At 40.4% G+C, this 22,707-nt stretch overlaps 1 protein-coding gene across 2 annotated transcripts in view; it reads left to right on the forward strand.

The window, feature by feature from the left end:
* PPP1R14C (protein phosphatase 1 regulatory inhibitor subunit 14C) overlaps positions 1-22,707 on the forward strand; it is a 50,994-nt gene that overhangs the window by 23,586 nt on the left and 4,701 nt on the right. The window contains exons 2-3 of one of the 2 annotated variants that reach the window (XM_042016881.1): positions 16,745-16,828; positions 18,197-18,229. In XM_042016881.1, the coding sequence (XP_041872815.1) occupies positions 16,745-16,828; positions 18,197-18,229 (117 nt within the window). The remainder of the gene's footprint in view (positions 1-16,744; positions 16,829-18,196; positions 18,230-22,707) is intronic. The other variant, XM_042016882.1, reaches the window with a different exon arrangement.

Consider the following 22,707-nt stretch of genomic DNA (forward strand, 5'->3'; position numbering starts at 1 on the left):
CAACCTTTATCATGGTACACTGGTTAACTTTATCAAGGTCTGAAGGAGGACACTGTCTCCAGATGTCTTGGACTAGGATGATGCTGTATGTTGCCTTCAGGATGAAAAATAGTGGCAGTGAACTTCAGCTACTCCTGTAACAGAAGGATGTAGGTCTTCCATGTAGTGACATGAGAGGTACCATTGATAAGATTCATTTTCTGGGAGACAGACCTCTGTGCTGTAGTGCTTGATGCTCCCTTAACAGTCTCCTGTTGTTCACTGTAGATGGATGGTTGCTCAGTCATAGAATTATTGAATAGTTTGAGTTGGAAGGGACCTTAGAGATCATCCAGTTCTAATCCCCCTGCTGTGGACAGAGATACCTTCCACTAGACCAGGTTGCTCGAAGTGCCATCCAACCTGGCCTTGAATACTCCCAGGAATGGGGCATAACACTTCCAGGAATGGGACATGATACTATTTCTGTGGTGAACATAGAAAGCCAGGTGAGAGAAATCCCAACTTGTGAGTCCTGGGCCTTGGTTAAAAAAAAAAAAAAAAAAAATTGTAGCTTAGCTTTAAAATATTGCCCAACATAAATGATTTTGGTCAGATGAAGTTCTCACTCTGGAAGATGTCTGCTCCTGAGGTAGATATGACTCTTTACATGTTAAATGGCTTTACGTGTATGAATTGGAGTTGTCATGTGATGAATGTGTGTATTTGATAGGAGGGAAGGTGAAGAAAGGAGAAGGCTAACCTCCAAGTGTTTCCAAGAAACAAGATAGGGGGAAGTGAGACTCAGGAATGAGCAGCTGAAGTGTGAATCCAGGTAAATTCTTTGAATGGTTCCTTGAGAGTGTGCCAGGGGCTAGAAACTAGCTAGTGTTGTCCAGAAGGATGAAACACATGTTACGGTCTCACCTGATGGCTTGAAGCTGTTCTGGCTCCTTGCTGTAAATATATTGTATTGGCTGAGTTCAAGATCTAGAAATTTTGAGCCCATATTACACAAATCATGAGGTAATTTAGAAAAACAAAGTTGGTCTGTCTCTTGACTCCTTAATTGCTTTTGCCAGCAGCTTTTGAATGATGCCAAAAAACTTATTAAAGAGGCTTTGACAGTTATTACAGGACGTTTTGCAAGACAAAGTCCCCATTATTAGAGCCCTACTGTGATAGGCACTCAGTCGCAAACACAAACGAGATTTAGTACTGCCTGGAGAATATCTAGTGATGGTGACTGCAATGCACCCAAGTGAGATGGTGTTCAATCCATCCAAAAGCTGTTGGTAGTCTCCAGCTCTCATCTGAGGTGGCTGGCCTCAAAATAACATATTAAAGATGAGCACCATTTTGGACCCTGAAAAGATTCTGAGTGGCAGAAGACTTAACTAATAATATTTTGTTTGTGAACACAAAGGTGGCTTTCTAGAAGGACACTGCAAAACTTGCCTTTCATGAGCTTCCAGGGAAAGGGGAATCAGCTTACTGGACATCATCTCAAGACTGCTAGTAAAGTTCCCTGTTTGTCTGTTAAGTAAAAAACTGCATTGAAACTTCTAATTACAGATTTTTTCTGATGCTTTTTCATGTGCTCTGGGGCCTGAAAGACACGTTTAAGCTTGTAACCTCTTCTCATGGGGACTTTCAGAGATTTGGGCTCAAAACTTTTTAATCCTAAGCAAATTTTAGCTCCTGTAGCTAGGTGTAGTGCTAAAGCAGAAGATACGTGGTTTTAGCCATTATCTGGCCAGGGAGCAGTACACATAGGCATAGCCTGGCATCCTTGTGGCCCTGTGAGCAAAGCATGATGGCTTTGTAAAAATGGCATTTTGTGAAAATGTTAAAACACTTAGCTCTGGAGATGCCTCAGAACAAGGCCCCTAAATGATGAGCAGGCAAAGAGGCTGCTGTAGTATGAAGAGGCGGATTTTAGCAGAACAAAACAAGATGTAGCTGTACGTACTACGAGTAACCACATCCTCTACTGTGGCAAAGCTTGTGCTCTTTGCTGAACCAGACTTCAACTCTGCTTGGTTATTTGTTTGGAGCGTCTGTCTTTGTTGTGAGGATCAAAGTACTAGCTGGAGGTACATGTGAGGTAAAGTGTCTGAGATTGTTTCAGAGTTTGTATGACAACAACATTTTTAGTGAAGAGAAGAATGTATTTTGAAATTTGTCTTGTTAAGCACTCCTTTTAGTAAGTCTTTTAATAAGACTTACACTGTGTTGGTTTTCCTGTTTGGAATTCAAAGGCTGAGGAATTAATACTCAATTTCAATCCCAGCTCTCCTGATTTACTTGCTACACATTTTTTAATTTTTTTTTTTTTTTTAAGATGCAAACCACAAGTTAGTGATTTCTTGGTGTGACACAGATGATACTGGCTGTTTTCACATTTTTGCAGCTTTTAATGAATTTGAGTATCTCTTAGCATGGTGCCTGGCTTGCTCTGAATTTCCGGATTGGAGCCTTGGGAAAGTTACTGATTTAACCTTGACTCTTTTGATGCCAGCTTTTCTAGGAGGAGAAACTGAACTGAGGTTGCTGAGCTTAAAAATTTTGGAACTAGCAGAGAGCTGTTTTGTGTCTCTTCATAATACCGGCCCTGACAGTTTAACAGAGCTTATTGACCATCTGCTTTGTCTAGTTTGCCACATGGCACAGTAACAACTAAGCCAAAATACTGGCTGCACAGTGTATTAATTAAACAACTTGCTTGTGAACACTATCAAGATACTAATTTGATTGATGATGTACATTTTACTTGAAGAGTTTTGTCCTTTCTCTTGCTGCAGTTGGCTGGGTATTGAGCTGAAGACCATAGGATAGGTGGTGAGGAAGGAGCTGTTTGACTGTATGTTGGAGTCCCTATTTGTCTTCTTGCCCTCTGTCTTCTGTTAACCCACTCTCAACAGATGGGATCCGGGGTATATTACAGTCTTGTTCCCCTGCTGCTACTTCTGACTGCTGTTCTTTGCTTCTCACAAAGCTGGCAAAGCAACAGCTGTTTCATAATTTTTCTGTTTAAAGGGAGAAACATAGCAATGGGGGGTGGGGGGAGAGACTGAAAGACTAGTCATCTTGCTTGCATAAGACTTGAGAGAAACACCATTCTTGTCTCCTTTTTGAGAGCCAATAACTCCTCTGAGAACAGATTTCATGTTCTTCAGTGTTTGTTTTCCTGGAAATACAATGCATCTTTCTCCAAGGTGAGAGGAGAAGTTGAGAGCTTTAAGTAAATAGCACTGGTTCTGTCTGCGTGTGTCTAGCTGGAGGAACCTGACTGTGGGCTGCTTGTTAGTGTGACTAATTCTGCTCAAAGGCACAGCCCCCTGGGAAAGCAGATTTTAAATCCAGACTGTGCTGGTGGCAGAGATGTGTAACATGTTCTCTGAAAGGGATGTGGCAAGACTTTGGCAATATCCAACAACTGTCTGCTTGATCAAGGGACATGCTGTAGGTAGCATCTCTGCATCTAGAAGCTGAATCCTGTTGAGCTTGTTATAATGAACAGATGGCTTGTTAATATGTTCTGTGCTATGGGAAACCATGCTTCTTCAAGGCGTTGCTAGCTATGCTTTCATTGCAGAAATTTATGTACGTTCTCTTTCTTCTGGTAATTTTCTGTAACAACGGGTAACTGTTTATGCATATGTGGATGTAGGTGTATATTTGTGGTCTATTAACATGATCCTGAAGGGTTAGTGTATATTTATGTGCTCACTGTGTATATAGTATGCTCTTGGATGGTGTAACATGAAATAGTATTGCAATTCAGTGTAACATCAGTCTCAATGAAACTACTGTTTGGCTCTATTTTTAATATACCCAAGCTGCTGGCAAGGCTTTGCATGGAAAGAGCTTCAGGAGAAAACTGAAAGACTGCTGTACTCATTTGGGTTCTGTCTGAAAAGCTGTGTCTAGTTGGCTGCAGACAAAACCTCTGATAACACCCCTGTGTTTTGGCCTCTGGAAACTCAGTGCTAACCAGAAGCATTGCTCTGATTGTGTTTGGGACTTCCAGGACTTGCAGAGGATCCCAGGTAGTCTTGGTGTGTGTGTTGCCCTACAGAACAGGGAAACTATTTAAGAAATGAGATCTTGAGTATATATGTGAGATCTCTCCTTTCTGGGAATCTTTGGTATTCCTGATAATTGAAGGTGGCGCCTTCCGGCATTTAAGGGATACTTGAGAAAATTACATTCCTCTTAAAACCTTTTTCTCTTCCTCCCATATTTATCTTTTCTTTTTTTTTTTTTTTTTTTTGCTTTTCCCCCCTATGTGTTAATTAAGATACTTAAGAGTAATCTTTCACTCTTTTGTTAACTTGATAATGAGCGGGTTATAGCCCCTCTGCCAGGGCTCCAACCCTAGAAATGAAGGGCTGGGCTTGATACAGCTTTAAAGAAGTAGTCTTTTCCTGGAGCTGTAGTTCAGTCATAGGAAACAGTTTAAGCAGTTGTTTTCTTTAGCACATACGCGGGAGCAGTACTGCTAAGAAGGGGCGGGGGTATAAGTGCTCATCCTTCAGCAGCCTGGTGGAATTCTCGCTCTTCAGTTCAGTCCAAATGCAATTTCTCTGGTTTTGCTATTGCCAGTCTGCAAGTTCATCTATTTTAAGGGCCCTCATCAGTCCTGGACTTGCTTTGTCTGCCTGCATCATCTTTCTGCTACAGTGATTTGTGAGGACTAGCAGCTGTTGCATGAGCATCTGGAACTTTCATGGTTGTGCTGGAAAATATTGCCTGTTTGTGTATCTGAGGAGCAGAAGGACACCTCAGTGCTTTGGCCTCATTCTGTTTTGGGCTTGCTAACACTCATGTATCTCATCACAGTTTTTCGTTATCCAATGCGAAAAGGTCTGTCATATGTTTGCTGCTGGCAAGAGAGTGTGTTGTGGAAGATGATAGGCTCTTTAGCATTTAAAAAGTAAAGCTGTAAGTAAATTAGAAGCTTCAGGAATTACTTCGGTTTTCTACTTTTATACAAAGCCAAAACAACAAATATCTTGCTTTACATTGTACTTTTCTCCTTCTGTATGCCTTAAATTACTTCTCAGGCTATGGTTATGGAACCACAAAGCTTTTATTTCTTAAAAAATAAATTTAAAATATATACATTTCATCATAACTTATTTCTTTTGGAATGCCACTGGGAAGAAAAACACACTTTTTTTTTCAGCCTGTGACAATTTCCAACAATGCATATGATTAGAGAGTGCTGGCAAATCCTGACTTGGCATGTTTGTGTCTCTCTGAAAAATGGAGGCAAATATTTTCACATATATTTGACGTCTGCTTAAGAGAGATAAATCTTGAAGTGAAATTGAAGCAGGAGAAGAGAACAAATTTTAGGCTGACCACAGCAAAGTGAGAGTTCAGTTGAAAAAGTGTACTGTTCAAGGGTCAAGGGAGCTGAAACGGGAGTTCCTGGAGCTGCAGGTTTTCTTGGAAGGCACTTAGGCTGATATCTTGTCTTAAAACAGTTGCTGCAGATCATCTGCAGGCTCTGCCAAGGGACGCTTGCTCAGTCTGTATTTTCAAGATGGCAGCACAATTCATAAGTTTGCCGGCTGTTCAGAGAGCAATTTTTTTTGGCAGTGAGCAAAGGTTAGCTTCCCTTGGGGTAGGTAAATGTGCCCATAGGGGGCTTCATAGTGAAATGGGTACAAGAACGTGGGAGGAGTTGGGAGTCAAAAGGGTTTGCTGGAAGCTTTTGTTTTACTTGGGCTTTGGACTTCTTCGCAATGAATTTTTCTCTTGCATTTGTGCTCTGGTGGCCAGGATGTGTTCTTGATGTGCAAATAGAGTGTCTCCTTACAACCCATTTTTCAGAGACTCTCAGGAAAGTGTGAATGTGTATACTTGAAACCAAATAAGTGGCAAGGCATTTTGACAGACTCCTGGGAGCTTTTAAATGGAGGTATCCTAAAATGGTAACTAAAACTTAAATTCCTTTCAAACATGCTACATTTGGATATAATAAAAGGATTTTGGAAAAAATGTGAGTGGTTCAAATCTTGCTGGCAGTTAGATATTGACCAAAATGAGATAAAAATGACGTGACACAAAACCCATGAGCACAGATGTCAGGTGAAATGTGTGAAGGAAGAGTGCTGCTGCATGGTGGAAATCCCAGTTAACAAACCAGCCGGGAAAATAACACTTCAATGCAAGAAAAAGATCTGAATGATTCCATTGAAAATCCCTATTTTGAAAGGAATTAACACAACATTACAATGACAGAGAATATAGTCTGAACTTAACATGTTCAGCTTCACCTGCCAGCACTTATTTTCAGTTTTCTCTATCTTCCAGTGATACAAAATTTTCAGATGAGACATTTATTAAATTGTGAAGTGGTAATGAAATGGAGCTTTCTTTGTATATTTCTTACTGGCTTGGCCTATTTTGTCTGCAGAGAAATGTTGGGCAAAGCTGGCTTTTTCTAAATTAATAGAAGCATTTGCATTGGCATCGTGATAACTCTTCCTTGGAGACTGGGCAAGAATTTCCAAGCTGGGAGAGGAAAGGACAAAGAGTATTCTGCATGTTAAAGGGAAGTGGCCATGTTTCTGTTGTACTGGGTAGTTGCATCAGTGTCTCAATCAAAACCATCTGATTTTTAAGGGCTGTCACAATTTTTGCTGTAAAAGAAGAGTAAATAACAAGTTGTATATCTGACTCTCAGCTTCCTTTTCCCAAATAAACTGATGGAAGTATTTAAATGAATGATGGGACCATGAACCAAGCAAGGTTTGCCAAACTGTGTTTTTTGGCCAGCTAGGAATCCCTAGAAGCTGTTCTGTTCCAAGTCAGAGCCAATTTTGGTTGCTCACTGTTGGATGCTTTATGGCAGGGGTTCTGAGCAAGTGCTTCCTAAACAGCTGCTCATACAAGAACTACTGTGTATGGACAGACCAGAGTCAGCACTGCAAGTGTGTGACCCTTGACTAGTGTTTCAGTCACCCATTCAAGCAACAGATAAATACCAAACTAAAATTAGCAAGTCCAGGGCCCAGGATAAGTATTTTCAGTCACCTACATAATAGGCTCTTTTGAAAACTTGTTAAAACACAGGGTACCAAGAAACTGATTTGATTAGGAAAACCTGTAAGTAGTGTGTGCGTGCATTTGTTTTACCTTTACAAAATTCCATTTAGCAGCTAATTAGAGGAAAAATTACTCCTGTTGATTCTTTGCAAATTATTTCCTTAGCTTCCATATAATAATGAATAAATAAATAAAAAGAACCCTAAGAGGGGAAAAAATCTTGAACAGAAGTGGGGAAAAGAAAAGTAGAAGGATCTGTTATTTATCGTTCTTGGCCAAGGCACCTGCACAAGCCTCCAGTGCTGTTCATGGAGTTGCAGGCTGCGTCCAACTCTGTGTGAGTTACATCCCTGCTGCTGATGGGAGAACGCAGCCAGTGAAATGTGGCAGCCAGCCCAGGCATCTAAATAAAGAGGCATGGTCTTCTGAAAGAGCACAGAAAGCCTTCCTTCCAGTGAGAAAACTTGATGGGTGTGCTGGTGACCAACAGCAGGCAGTGTGTCTGCTAGGCAGGCCTGGCCTCAACTGCATTGGCAGAGTTCAAAATGCAATAAAACTTAGTTTTTCTCCTAACACATTATTCTTTCAATAGCAGCTTTGTGGCCCTACTAGCAAGCAGGATGGAGAACTGTGGAAAGAGAGGAACCAAGGTTTCTTCTTCTGCAGAGGCACTTCTAGATATTTCACTGTGGTCACCATGTCAATATTTTCATATGGTCTATATAAACACAAAGGCTACTCTGACAGTAGTGGTCACATTGATGCAGAATTGTAAAGTGAATTTTAATGGCTAGTTTGCCCTTACTGATTAAAGAGAGCCCTGATCTCCATTTGAAAATACCATAGCCACCACTCCTGGCTGTTGGTAGGCTCAAATCTTCATTGAAACAGCTTGCAGAAATTATGATGCTTCTTCTGTTGCAAGTTGCTAATGTTATAAGGCTCTACCTTCAAGTTGATATATCAATGTTTTTTTCAACTACTCGTCCTTTTGTTGTTTGCGAAGTGGTACCATGTTTTATTTGAAGTTTTGTTTTGGCGTAACTGCGTGGCACTGAGGCAGTTTAGGTGTGATGGGTAGCATCTGTCTGTGATTCTGTGGAACACAGTAGCAGGGGAGTGGTCCAGATTTTTCATTGCTCTAATTTGGAAAACCCATAGTTTTGTAGCCTCTATATATTGAGTTGTTCCCTGAAACTGGCCCTGCCTCCCTTTCTCTGAGTAACTTCAGTAAGGGTTTTGGCAGTGCTTGTACCTGTCTCACTGTGCTTTAGCTTAACTTCCCCTTTCCCCTCTTTCAGCTGACTTTTTGACACAGTTGGCTGTCTCATTTTTCCCTCACTCCTTCTACAGGGTAAAATGTTATGCTAACCATGTTGTGGTGTAGGACCTAGCAGCTGACTTAAATTTAGTCCTGTAGCTGTAAGGAGTTTGTCCAGAGGAAGTCATGGTGTGTTGCCATCGTCTTTCTGCCCTCTAACCTTCTAATTTAAGGAAAGGCAAAGCTGCAGTGGCATCTACAAAGGCAGCAGCTGCCTCTGAGTCAAATGTCAATGCAGGCAGGCTTGTGTTCTGGGGGAGGGTGAAGATACTCAGGGAAGCTGGTTGGGGAGACCTGTGCTCTGGATGTGGATGTCCTTTCCCTATCCTCTTTCACAAAGGCTTGCCCAGTAAGAGAACTTGCACAGGAATTGCATTGAGGGATTGATGTTCTTATCTCTGCCTCAGACCCTAATCCTTTCTTGCTGATAGAGGAACCCACCTGGAATAAGGGTGTGAGAGAGTTGTATATTTTTGTATCACCTGAGTACCAGGATTGTACTGTTGCCATTTTTGTGTACTCGGGCTATTTTACAATAGAAACTTTGGGGTGCATTTGCTGCTTTAGAGGGGCTGACTCTTTGAATGAAACTTGGAATAGCATCTGTCTGTTTCATCTGCTCTACTGTCACTTGAGAGCCAAGAGGAGAGGCTGATCTATGACAGTGCTAGCTTGAGACAAACAACAATGGTTTACAGTGACTGAGGCAAGAGAAAGAGCCAGCTTGGGTAATGAGATGGAAGAACTTGGCTTGAGTGGGTGATCCTCCCCTGATTATTAAAAATATCAGTTGTTAATTGCTTTAATGAGGTTCACAACTAGAATTTAAGTGTTTTGTGTGTACTGTATATCCATTGCCATGTCAGTATATTTTTCACTTCCACTTGAAGTCTGAAGCTGCAGCTGTACCTAACTGCTGGCACGTACATGGGCATTAAGATGCCTTTATACTTAAGGGATTCCAGAAATTTTCAAATGTTTTACACCACGTTTTTTATTTGTAATCATTTCTAAGTAAGGAAGCTTGAGCTGTTCTTGTCTATTGTTAAGTAACATTAACATACAGGATTAGTGTTCCAGCTTGCCTAGGATGGTATCCTTATATAGGGATTGTCCTGCTTGACATCGTTCTGTTCTGAATTCCTTCCTCCTTCCCACCACACAAAACCAAACCCCACAAATCTGTGACCCTCATGAATTACTCTTTCTAGGCAACTTGCAAAAGTACTGATTGACTAGTCGTGTTGTCAGGTAGCATAGTTCACAGAGGGAGCATGTCCCTGTTGTTTGTCTCTAAATCTCTAAATTTGTCATTATGTAGACTGATTAAATCAAAACTTTGTGTCCCTCTTTTTTCTGTAAGGAACATGCTGCTCAAACTGATCTGCTGCCTGTATGACAGGAAAAGATGATGGAGATGGTGATGGTCATGGAGGAGGCCAAGAATTCTTAACAGTGCTGTTTCAGGGAAGGCTGACTAGGCTGTGGCATAGGCATGCTTTTTCAATTATCCAAGGAGTATGGTGGTATCCTTTTAACATATAATCCTATTCTTTTTCTTATAGTGTGTCTCTGGCTGGGAGCAGCACACACCTGACTTGCATACTGGCCTGGATCTGGGATGCTGTTAGGTTATACTTTGGATCTTGGAGCTTGAGAGCGTTCCCTGGGTTCAGACAGGAATCTCCAACAGATTTCCTAGTTGAGGTTTCCTTGTAATATAATGTGTACTTCCTAATACAAGCCTGGGGCTATTTGCCCACTTACCTACTAACCAACATAGGGTGATTTGGCAGATTCAGACAGGCTTTTTAGCTGTTTCTTTATTCTCTGAGCCAGGTGGATGTGGGGAAGCTTTGGTCTGGAAATCTAATTGCTGTGTTAATAAACTATGGCACTTGAATATAAATGTTCTGCCAACAGGGATTGTTCTCTTGGTCTGAAAGCTGCCCTAATGTAGCTATGTTTTCTGGACCATGCAGTTTGTGCATGCTGGCTGAGCAAGCTGTGGTCCGGCTGTGCCTGCCTGTGTAAACACCATCATGTGTGTTTAAGTGTCTGTCCATCTTTCTCACCTTTTCTGCAGCTTTGTTTCATCCTCTGTATTGCTAGACTTTGCAAATTCCTAGGTAAGCTTCCCCTCTGCTTCACAGCAAGGTTTGTAGTCCTCCATGCAGAGCTCCATTAGCATTGTTCTTGGCATTATTCTTGATGTAACAACTGGCAAACACACTTTAGACGTTGAACTTGTCCAAATTGAATAATCTGAGCTGAGGAGGTTCACAGTGTGTGCCTGTCTCAGCTGGAATATCTTGGAAAGCTTTTTAGGTGAGACTTCAGTTACTTCTGATGTTGAGACTAAAATCAGGAAGAAAAAAGGTGGTCTTCCACATTGTTTGAGGACTTTCAACAGCCGAGTTGAAACTGGTATGTGTGATCTTGGAAATTTAGGAGGGACCAGATTTGCTGTGCGTTGGAGATGCCTGTGGCCAGTTTATGAAAGTGTTCTCAGTTTAATCAAGCAACTCTCCTCCTCTTTCACTTGTCATGTGCCTGAACTTGTTAAAGTTTGGCAATAAGCTCAAAGATTGTCATATGTGAACAAGCTTGCTCTGTGGGGAACTAGAAGGGGCTGGGCTCTTGCAGTTTTGTCTTGGCAGGGAGCCCTCATCACAGTGCCTGGGAGCTGAGTTGCTCGTTTTTCTGCTTCTAGCAGTCCTTTCTCTGGCCCTCAGTTGCAGAGAAAGGGTACAAAGGATGGATGTTAGAAGCAAATACCCAAAATGATAGGAGCAGAGGTGGTAGGATTTTGCAGGAGACAAGATGCTGAAGTAAAAGCTGAGGACTACATTTTTAAGAACAGGAGCAGAGGGCAGTGTGTACTTGAGGATAAAAGTTCTCCAGACTGAGAACTGTACACAGGGCTCAGAAGACCTTCCCATGCTTTACCGGCAGCTTCAGGGGCCCTCGTTGCGTTTGCAAAGTGTTACCTCCCTCTAGTGGTGTATGCACAAGGCTATGGACTGCTATCTCCGGGGTGAGGGTACGTCAGATCTGGACCATATAGATAAAACACCGTGTCCTGACTTTTATCCAGCCCTTCATACCATGTTATGTAAATGTAGATGAGTTTGGTGCACCAGAGATACTGGGCAGCTTGCATAAGCCATTCTGTTGACAGGTGAGCACTTAGCGTCCCTCCTTTGTCATATATTTAGCTGGATCCACGTGATGTCAGACTTGAAGACAGGCTCAGCGCAGGAGAAGGTTTCTGTGAAATAGCCACACTGCCACAAATAAATTACGATTATTCATAATCAGTAGGATCAATGACTCAAAATGAGTGGACAAATCTGGTAACGTTGCCTTGAATGTCTCTGCACTTTGATTCAATAAACAGGAGTGATAGAGGAAGATAGACTTGCTGTTGGTGGAAGAGGCTGCTGCTCTGGTTAGAACTGATTGGGTACAACACGGGTTTTGCTGCTACCTTTTAGCTGGAGCCAAGGCTGGATAGCATGTGCTCAGGATTGTGGGGCCTCATTGTCTGTATTGCCTTTGAGATTTCACATTCAATGACTGGTTGCTAATGAGATAAGTGCCTGATGGGGGAGGAAATAATATGTAACTGCATGCTCAAGGTTGTATCATACTGGGAGCAGCAGCCTAAATGTGTTCACTGGTTATCGGCTGTACAAACTAATATTCACTGTTGCATGAACTGCTTCACCTAGACCAAAAGAAATGAGAGATAATTTTTTTTTTCATATCTACCATTAGATCTTCATGTCTGCTATGGGATTACTGCTCTCAATATTTTAGGATTGGAGAAAACATGCTGTAATTTAGTAACTGGGTTTTACCACTGAGGATTCTTGTTCTTACTGTAAGTTTCATGAACCCTGGCACTTTTGAGTACCTTCTTGCTGTCTTCAGCATCCTTTCCTAATCTTCTCTTCCTCATACCAATCAATAGACAGAGCAGTCTTTTTGTCTTGCAAATGGCTTTATTTTAGCTGTGTATTTTGACTCTGCACTAGAACTGGCTTTAAGTAAAAATGAGCTTCCTTTGATTCTGGATTAATAATTTTTGATCACTTAAACTATTGTCTTTTTCTGTTTTCACTTTTATCCTCTTTTGCCTTCACACTTAAGTCCCCCAAAACAACTGAATGCTTTGAAACAAGAAACACATAAATATTTCCTTTGTGTTTCATAGAAATTACTATTTGGTCATATTCATTTACCTGGACTAAGTGCAATCCATTCATAATCCTACCAGGTTGCATATGCAACCAATGACTTCTAGTCTTGGTAATTTATGGATTTTTTATTTATCATCTGGAGACTTGCACCACTGTCTTGGAGTGCCATCCATGTCAGCAGATGAACTTGTTTAGAGCTGCCTGTATTAGATGCCCAGCAAATGCCTGTTCTAAAATAAATAAATATTTTCATGTATTAAATGGATATTTCCAGAAAAACTGGTCTTTTTTTCTAGTTTGGTTTTGATCACTTACTGGCAATCTTCCAGGACTCCCAAGAGGAATCCCTGATTCATACAATCTGAAGCCTTCATATGTCTGAATTGTACAGTCATCTTCCCTTCCTTTTCCCTCATTTTTCTTTTGCTATCCTTTCCTGCTGTTTCCAAACTCACTATAAAAATGATGGCTTTAACTTTTCTTGCTGGATTTAACTTCTCCTTTCTTTCCCATATTTGAAATCTAAAGCAAAAATCAAACAAGCCTATTTAATTATTTCCCAGCACTACAAATGAGATGGTGCACAGTGAATGGCAGTGAGGATGTGGGATAATAGGCTAATTTGCCAGTTGGATTTATATGGGAAGTTATCCATAGGGCAACTATTGCCCTTTAAATTTTAAAGCCTCCAATAAATGTTTAATTAGTAGATACTTGGGATGATGTCAGACCTGCTTTTGCTGTACTGGAGGTGCTGTCCTCAGGGTCAACAGACTGGAGTGTGCAAGTGTTCTTCGAGATGCCCCTGCAAAATCCAGCCTTTTGGCTTAAGCTGCTGTGGGAGCTGGTTTTGAAGGCCTTTCTCTGGTCTCACTAATGGATGTTCACCTGCTTCTGTTCCATTCACCTCTGCCAGCTGCAGAGGTTGTAATGTCTTAAACTGCTACAGCTGTTTACTGCTTAATGCATGTCTGTGCCCAAGGTCTTTTGCCCATAGCCTGCAAAGAATTCATGCAACCTAAAGAGAAATGGGGCTGTCTTTCAGTGCAAGGTTGAATTTAAGTTGCATTAAATATCATGGAAGTTGTCTTTGATATTTTCTGACTTTTGAATAATTAAGCAGAAATCAGCTTATGTTCTGCCTACATTGTTAATGCAGACTGCAGAGGGTGCTTAAAAGGAGAGTGTCCATCCTCCCCTCCCCCAAGAGTTTCACTTGATAGATGTTTGCACCTGGAACCCCCACACCCCTTCTGTTTTAGCTTTTCTGGGGGCTGCTCCCTGTCAGCATGCTGCTAGTGGTTTCTTGCCCCCTGCCATCACCTGCTATTTGCATCACTTTGTCTCACTCTTACTGGAGGAGAACTGGTGGCAGTGCTTTGTTTTTTTTTTTGCACAGCCTCATGACAGTAACAAGACCCTCAAAATACCATCCTTTGGCTATGCACAGACCCTTTCAGGCTTGGCCCAGCCCAATCTGTATCTAGCTGCTTAATTGTAATTCGAGCAACCAGACTAATCTCATCAGTAAAATCCGTCAAACAGAAGGCATGACTTTGTCTTTCCTCTCTCTCTCATTACAGCTGTTGTGGAGTGGTCAGGCTCCTGACCTAAGGGCTTGTTTTTCACGCCTAAGATAAAACTCTTGAGATCATGTAGGCACAGTAGTTCAGATGGAGAAAAGATGTTTTGATTGTTCATTCAGCCAAAAGTAAGAGCAAGAGTTACCTTTTTGGTCTTCCCTCTCCATTTGTGTTGTGTATCAGAGTTCAAAGCTGCTGTGACGTGAAGAAGACACACATGATCTTTTACAGAAAATGTAACTTAGTTGAAAGCCATTGTGTCAGATACAATTATAGTTCCTTGTTTCAGAAATATTTCTAGTTTATTTTTTTTTTTTATCATTTTCTGTGATGTATAGGAGCTTTGTTTCCTCTTATACCAAAGTTTCAGTGAACTGCTGGTGCAGTTGCCCTCTGAATTCATGGCACTGTGAACCTTGAAGTTGTAGGAGAAAGTTGAAGAAGGTAAGAGGGAAGAGGGATAGAAGCAGGATTTCTCCCACTGAACTGGTACCATTCAGCGTGAAACTAACCTTTCAGGAGTACTCAACTTCAGTGAAGTGTGATCACAAAAAAGCATTAGATACCTTCTAGGCAATTTCCCTTCACTGCTGCTTTTCAGCTTTGTTTCAGTTTGCTAGAATGCCACTCCAAGAGGTAAGAGTTCAAAATGTGTATCTGACAAAATATTCAATGTGCTGAACAGCACTTCTAAATGCAGACAGATGCACTATTTCTATTTACAGGGTTCAATGGATGTGTCTATTGAGAAGTTTACAGTATTAGTAGTGACAAATTACTCCAGGCACCCTGTCTTAACAGTATTTAGGCTGAGCTGCTTAGATAGAATGTTCAGGAGGTTTTCTACCTATGTGGGGAATTTCTGGTTCTTGGTGTGATATGTGAATTCGCTTAGAGTTGGGATAGTAAGCCACTAAGTAATTGTACCACTGTTATGGATTATTCTTTATCCTTTCCAATTCTGATGGCTTTTACTGAATATATAGCCTATATATTCTTCCTCTTCCTCTTGTTTAAATTGCTAAATTGCATAAGGTTATAAACTCCTATATTGCCAGATTGCATTACAATAATTGGTATCTTTACTTCATTTCAGCAAATGTCCACACTTCCTTTCTGACCAGGCTAATTGGGCAAAGGGTGTGCTTTGTGTATTTTTGTTCTTTGGGTCTAACTGCCTGTGTGACTGTGCTATCGTGTCCCTGTACACTTTCCTTCAGAGATGGGGAATGGGGAACTTAATCATCCAGCTTCTGTCCTTTCTCTGCACACTCAAAAAGAACAGTTGGTGTTTTAGCTGGAGTTTGATACAGCTGGTTATTTGCCACTTTGGTGCTTAACTTCTGTTAGATTAACTTGAACTAACTTATCTTTGATGCTGATGTTTGGACTGTCTTTTACCCAGTAGAAGAATAATTTTGTTGTTACCTGAGGCAGTTGCTATTGGAGCTCTTACGTTATCTCACAGTTGTTGAATTATTTCACAATTGTTGAAACCTTTGCAACTTGCTAGAACCACCACATTTTTGTTAAAATGCTTCTTTAAAGGATCTTGAAAAATGTTGGTAGGGTACAAGAGGGCTGCTGCTGCTGTGATCTTGTTGCTTCATCCTGACACTTAAATCCACCTTCCCCTTTGGAGGATTTCAGGTCCCTGTTTTCATTAGGTAGGTGCCAAAGTGGTGCTGTGTCAGTGAGTCGATTGAAGGCAGTGTACTTGTGGGAGAGGACAGTCTTGCAGTGCCCATGTGTTGGCTTAGATGGAGGAGGGGCAACAGAGGAGCTGTGTGCCATGGCACTGAGGCTTCTGTCAAGGCTGAACTTGGTGTGGGAGAGAGGCTGAGATCAGAGTTTTGTATGTGCAGTAGGGAGCTGCATAACAATTTTGATGAGAAGATGTATAAAATGGCCAGCAGAATATCTTTTGCATAATTGAAAATGCAATAAATGGTGATATCTGTGGATGGTGAATTCTCATTGGGATTCTAGAGCTCAGGGGTCCTGCAAAATGTGTGGACTGCTGCTCTGACTCAGGGAGCAAGGCATCTGATGTGTTGCTGATGCAAAGGGAGAAGTGTGTGGGTGGAGGAGGTTAAAGAAAAATTCTCTAAAATACTCTATGCCTTAGACTTTGTGCTTCACTGCAGGTACTGAAAATCTGAATTCTTCTGATGAAGCTTGTATTGTAAGTCAACTTTAAGCAATGGAGATCTTCCACAATGTTACCAAAATAAGCAGTCCAATCTAAAATGCTTTCAAAACAATTTTGTGGCTTGCTGCAGTTGTTATCTACTTCCTCTTCCTTCTTCTTCTTTATCCTCATGCCCAGTATGGTGAGAATAGCATGACTTGTGCTGCTGGCCATGAGTTAGTAACACATCCTGGCTGTGAGCAAAGGATTGATTAGAGTTGTCAGCTCCTGTGAGGCTGGGGCTTGGCCTTCTGCTGGCCTGGGAGCAAGGAATCAAGCCACCATGCGCTATTGATTTCCTTGTCTGGCTCCAGGAAGATGGGTTTGTGTGCTATCACTAGGCTGCTTTTGGGGTTAGTTAAAAGATAGCTCTATGGACTAAGTGGGTATTTTTGCATTTCAGGAAGAAGAAATGCCAGATGTAGAAATTGACATTGATGACCTTCTTGATGCAGCCAACGAAGAGGAGAGAGCTCTCAAATTACAGGTAATATTATTTTATAATTTTAAATCAGAAGGTGGCTGAAGTAATGCATCTGGATCGATATCTTGTGTTTGATTGAATCCACTGTAAACGTAGAATTAGAATGGAGAGGTTCGTAGGTCTAGTTTATCATAGTCTACCAGACTGTTCAAAGGTAATCAAAATCCTTTTAGATAAAAAATTTCCGGAAGGTAGGTGGTAACACTAGTGAATAAAACTTCAAAGAATCCAGTAATAGAGGGAAATACGCTAAGCCAAATTAGCCTCATTCTAATTTGTACAAGTATATAAAATAAAGAACAGAAAACATAGAAAAATGAAGAACAGTCACATGGAAAAACTGTATGACTGAGAGTCAGTTATGATGACCAGATAGTTTCTGTGATTCACTTCAGCAGCAGAAATGTGTATGCATGTGTATACAGACCAGAAATCTTCCCTTGTGCTTAGACTACTGGTAATTATTTCTGTCTATACTAGATAGAAATTGGAACCCATCAAAAAGTTGAAAGAAAGGGTAAGATGGCCAGGAGCAGGAATTAGTAGGGAAATTCAAAAGCTGTCTGTTGAAATTACACAGTTCAAGCCAGCTCTCTAATTCTTTGAATCCTGTGTGAGGTAGAAGTTAATGAATGGAAGAATGAGGGGGAGAAGAAAAGAAGCATCATTGTCTTAATATATATCTCTCTCTAAATCAATACGTAAAACTAATAGGAAGTGTCTCCATTTATAATCTTTTCAGATGCACTAAGAAAATAAAAACTTATTCTAGAGTTGTGGCTTGCCCTCAGCTTGCTTCTGGGAGGTGACTAATGTGGTGCTTAGATGCAGCACATCTGATTTCAGTGCCTGTTAGCACCCTTTTCCCAGTGCCCCCTGGCCAGCCACAGAGATGTGGGGCATGGCCCCAGGCTGTTTGCTCAGCATTCATAAATAGCTTTGCTCCTTCTGCCTAAACTAGCTGCAGCAGCCCCCTGCTAGGAATGCCCTGCTAGAAATAACTAACGTTTCTATTTCTGCATTGCAAAGACTCTGATGTCCTCACAGAAAGCTGCCTTTCACATGTCTGTTGCTGGGAGAAATGTTCTTAGATTCTCCTCCTCTTCTCAGGTTTTCTTGGAGAGAGGGATTTTGTAACTTCCTATCTGGGGAAAGAAGCCATTATTTCTCTCCTGGTACAAATCATTCTGATCCACCTAGGGAGCAAAGGTGACTTGTATAACTCTGGGTTTTTGGTAACATCTTCATTCAGTGATTCAAAGATTGTTGCTCCTTTTCTTTCTCCCCTCCCTTGCCAGGTTTCATACCATGACTTGTTTATGTACACTATTACTCTGTATGGATACTGACGCTTTCATATTTTGCTTCTAGGAAACTCTTGTAGATTGCTACAAACCAACAGAGGTAAAAGACTTTTTAAAAATGCTATTATCCTGTGGAAAATGTAGTTATGTTCAAGCTAAAGTAACTTTATTTTTATTCTTATGATAAAGTAACTAGATGAATATGAATGTCTAGCTGATAAACTTGGAGCTTTATATCCTGAAAATGTTTGTGCCTTTCACTTGGCTCCAGTAGGAATGTGATTGTACCCTGTGGAGGAGCTGCTGGTCATTCCAGCTGAACTATCAATATTGTTTTCTGTAATGCTCTGACTGACTATACTGACTTACACAGCTGCCATGTTGTAAGAAATCTAAACACAATTCTCATCAGATGGATAAAATATTTACGTGTTGGACTGTGCTCTTCACTGTGAAATCATTTAATTTTATCTAGGACAGTAAAATTTATTCTGAGAACTGTTATGCAGATATGCAGCTCAGCTAATTGTTTGTGTGAATGGACTTGAATAAAATTGTGGGATAACCTGTATTAGCAGGATTTAGTTACCCAGCTTTCAACTTGCGTATCCATTAATGTGTCCAGTGTCAATACAGCCTGCTTTTTTTACAGTAATGTGTGTTTACTAGGAAGAGTAAATTTTGTAAAAACCCCTTTGGACTCATTCTAAAAAAAAAGAGGAACAAAAATAATTAAAAAAATCAAAAGTCTAGATGATGGGTCAGTTTGTTAGTTCCATTTATAGAGTCAGTTCTTTCCCAGAAGTGGCTGCTGCACAGTATTTAATAGAGGGGTTGGTTTACAGGATTCCTCTTGTCAGTGGCCTCTCAGCTGTGCATGACTAGAAGCCAGGTGTTTGGTTTTGAAACAAGGCTGCAAATACATTGGTTCTTCTGTAATATCTGCAGCTGTAGCCACAGAAACTGCTGGGGCTTAAGGATAGTCAGACTATCCGGAAGAACTGCTGGTGCAGTTGAATAGGCACTTCTCAGTCCATGAGATATTTTCTTCAAGACTTTTCCATTTTTATTGATTCCTATGGTAGATGGGGAAGATTCTTCAGAATTGCTGTAGTAGTTGCTGGTACAAACATTTTGACAGTGCAGGGAATTAACCCAGAAAGACTCACTTGATAAGACTTATAGAGCTTGTTGTGTGTTGTATCTTGGTTTCTTTACAGCGGATACTGTCTCTGCTATTCAGAACATAAAGAAAAATAGTACAGGCAGAAAGCTTAATAACTCACGGCTCTTACCCAACTGTTAAAATAAACCTCTAAACCTGCAAATGTGTATCTTAAGTCAGTTTTGCTTAGTACCTTCCATTTAGACTGAAGGTTAAGAAAAGACTGAGGAATTTTTGTATGTATCCTGGATTGATTTTCATCAGAGGAAGTGGAGTTATCCAGGTCACTTAAAAGATGGAAAGAGTTCCCAGCCTCTTTAATAATTTGGCCAAAGATAGTAGCTGACAGTAACTTATGAGGAATTATTACAAAACCTTTCTTCTAAGGGAAATATAGCTAGACTGTTGAATGTGCTTCTAAAATATGAAAAGCTTTTCTTAGGCAGCAGTTATGGCTGTTTTAATTTGTATGGAAATATGCTTAAGGTGGGACCTTTATATAAAGACTTACTGTGTACACAAACTTAAAGGATGTGGTATCTGCTAAATCAGTGCTGTAATCAAATTCTGGATTTGAACTGTTGTAATTGAAGAGGAGCAGGGAGCAGCATCCTCTTCCTGCATCATCTGTGTGCCAAAGCAGTCAGTTCTTCATACAGTCCCACATGTCACTTGTGGAAAATCCCACTCTGACCTTTGTCAAGTTGCTATCTCAGTTCTGCCTGATGTTCTCTGTCATCATCTGGTGATGGAGATTATTGATGTTAGCAGTGAATATAACAAAGAAATTTAAATATAATCTGCAATCTTGATGATAAGGTTTAGATGCTTCACAATAGACCCTTATTTAGGATAGGAGGACAGTTTGATTGTGAAATCAATGAGGTTTTTTCAAGACATGTATTTTGAAGAAGGCTGACTGAATCTGTATTGCTGTTATCTCTGCTATTGGTAACAGCAAGGCCACTCATTTAGACTGGGCATTGGAGAAAATCTGAAATATTTGTGGCTGATGTGAATTAAAGCTTCCACTAGTGGGACAGCCAAAGTGATGACAGGAGAAACAACAAGGAAATTCTTCAACTGCTATAGGAGAGAAATTCAATGAGTGGGCAATTTATATGTTTACTGACTCCAAAAGATGCAGCTGAGCAACACACGGTCTGCAGACAACGAGTGTTTGAAGAGAACTGGATAAATTAGATTTGCAGTTTATTTACTTTTTTCTTTTCTTATAGAAATATACAAAGCTTCAGATGAATGGGCTGGAGATCTCCCCCATTCAGGTGGAGGGTTCATTCAAGCAGGATTAAATCTATTTTGCTAGTACAATTCTTCACTTAAAATGCAAAAGGGCAAAATGGGAGAAAAAGGAGATGAAGTTGCATCATTAAAGAAAATTGCATTGGTGGAAACTTATAATAATTTTCGATGTGGTTTGCAAACAAACTATGTTGAATTGTTGTCCATATTTTCTGGAGAACTTGGGCAGAGATTTAAGTTACTGACTACTCAATTACTTCAGTGGTTGGACTATTTCAGCAGCTTTTAACACTTTTGAAAAAGGTAGAGATGCATTTTCTTAACTGTATGTTTCTCCAAGTTTAATTTCTAGCTGGAGCAAACTAGAGGCTTGTGATGCAACTTTTTCGAGTGGTGTTGGCACTATGGTTTTTAAGATAAAAGCTGTTTTGTGTATCTATTGACATAATGTATGTTTTTAGTATGCAGGCATGAATAGAAAGCTCAATGCTTCTGAACACAGAACCCCATAACTTTTGAAGGACTGTATGTTTATTTTGGTCCTAATATTTTATGAATTATTTCAAGTTAATTGTTGTTTTTTCTATGAAATTGCAAGGCAGCAATATGTAGGATACCCACAGGAAGCAATAGTCACTATAGATGTGTCCTAAAGCCTCAGTGCAGTGTGCTGCCTTACATATGGGCAAGCCAGAGCAGCTGATGGGTGGCAAATTATTAAGTCACAGCAAATGTATTTTGTGTCCCTATTACTTGAAATCAGATAGGACAGTTTGTAGAGAAAAAGGGTTAGAAAGCATGCTTATTTAAAAGCGATGCAGGCAGATGCATTTTGAGTAAAGCATGATTTCTTGTTCATCCATTTGACCACTGAATTCAGTGAACTAAAACTTTTTATGTGCCTGCTGAGATCTGCCCTGTATTGTACTACAGCCTTGGAGGGAATTAAGCTTGCATGTTTTCATTTCTGCAAGTACTCATGAATACAACTCATAAATACCTATTGCAATATCACAATGGAAGGGCAAGTGGTGATTTGACAAGAATAAGCTGTGCTTGTTTACGTGCTGCTGAACTGGAGAATAATTGGGCTGCAAGTCTTTACCATAGCTAAGCTTTGTAGTATGTAGTTAGTGCCTTGTACAGAGCTCACCAAGAAGCTAAATTGCTGCAAAAATTTCATCCTCTGGACACTAATGGTGCTGTGGCCTCACTGGAGAGGGCATGTTGATGGCATTTTTCAGTGAGGCTACAGAGACGCTGCACTGGTTCTTGCTAATAGAGGGCATCTTCTGGTCCTGCTCTCCGAAAGCAGTTCCCTTCTTTCTGTACTATTGGCTTCAGGTTTGAGCCTTTGTGGAAGAGGTGTTTGGCAGTAAGATGAGTAGGGTGCCCTCTTTTTCTTTTTTTTTTTATTTGTTGGTTTGGTTTTTTGGTTGGTCGATTTTTTTTCTTTTTAGTTATTATTTAGTTTCTTTCCCAAGTAGCTGTGGGATGCTCTCCAGGCTGACTTTAGTTTTTACATCCAACCAATGGGGCTGTCTCCGAGAAATAGCCTTGGGCAAACAGTTAAGGAAATCTTGGTTTTTGACCTGGCTACAGGGAACTAAAGCTGTGAAGGGAAGCTGGCTTAGGATTCATTTCATGCTCTAGTGAAGCAGGAGGACTAGAAACTCTAAATTTTAGTTTAAAAACTAGTCCTACTACATGTGTACTGTTTGAGGAAGAGAAATCTGGAGAGACAGAGTCTAATTAGTCTCCAGAATTAATTGGAAGACTTGAATAGGAAGCCTGGAATTCATTGTCTGTCAAATGACCTCATTAAAACAATGAGTCACACCACCAAAGCAGAGAGATGAAGTGATTTCCTCCCCTTTCCTGAATTAGCATTTCACCTTTGTTTTTTGCCTTTATTATTTTTTTGCCTAAGGCTGAATATAGATGAGTTCAAATGAACTATAGATTTAGTCTGTCTCTCCTTAAAATTTGCCTTCGGAATTAGAAAGATGTCTTCTAGAAACAATGATTTAGTATTATAAATTAACAAGATTCTCAATACTTGTAGCAAGGGTGCCTCCTTGCACAAAATCTGTAAAAAAGAATTTTAACTAAGTTTGCATACATTTTTGCACATTTAAAAAATTTTATTT

This window comes from Corvus kubaryi, unplaced genomic scaffold, assembly GCF_017639235.1.
Source record: "Corvus kubaryi isolate FWS band 111438036 unplaced genomic scaffold, C.kubaryi_AGA036_p1.0 split3-73, whole genome shotgun sequence".
NCBI lineage: Eukaryota > Metazoa > Chordata > Aves > Passeriformes > Corvidae > Corvus > Corvus kubaryi.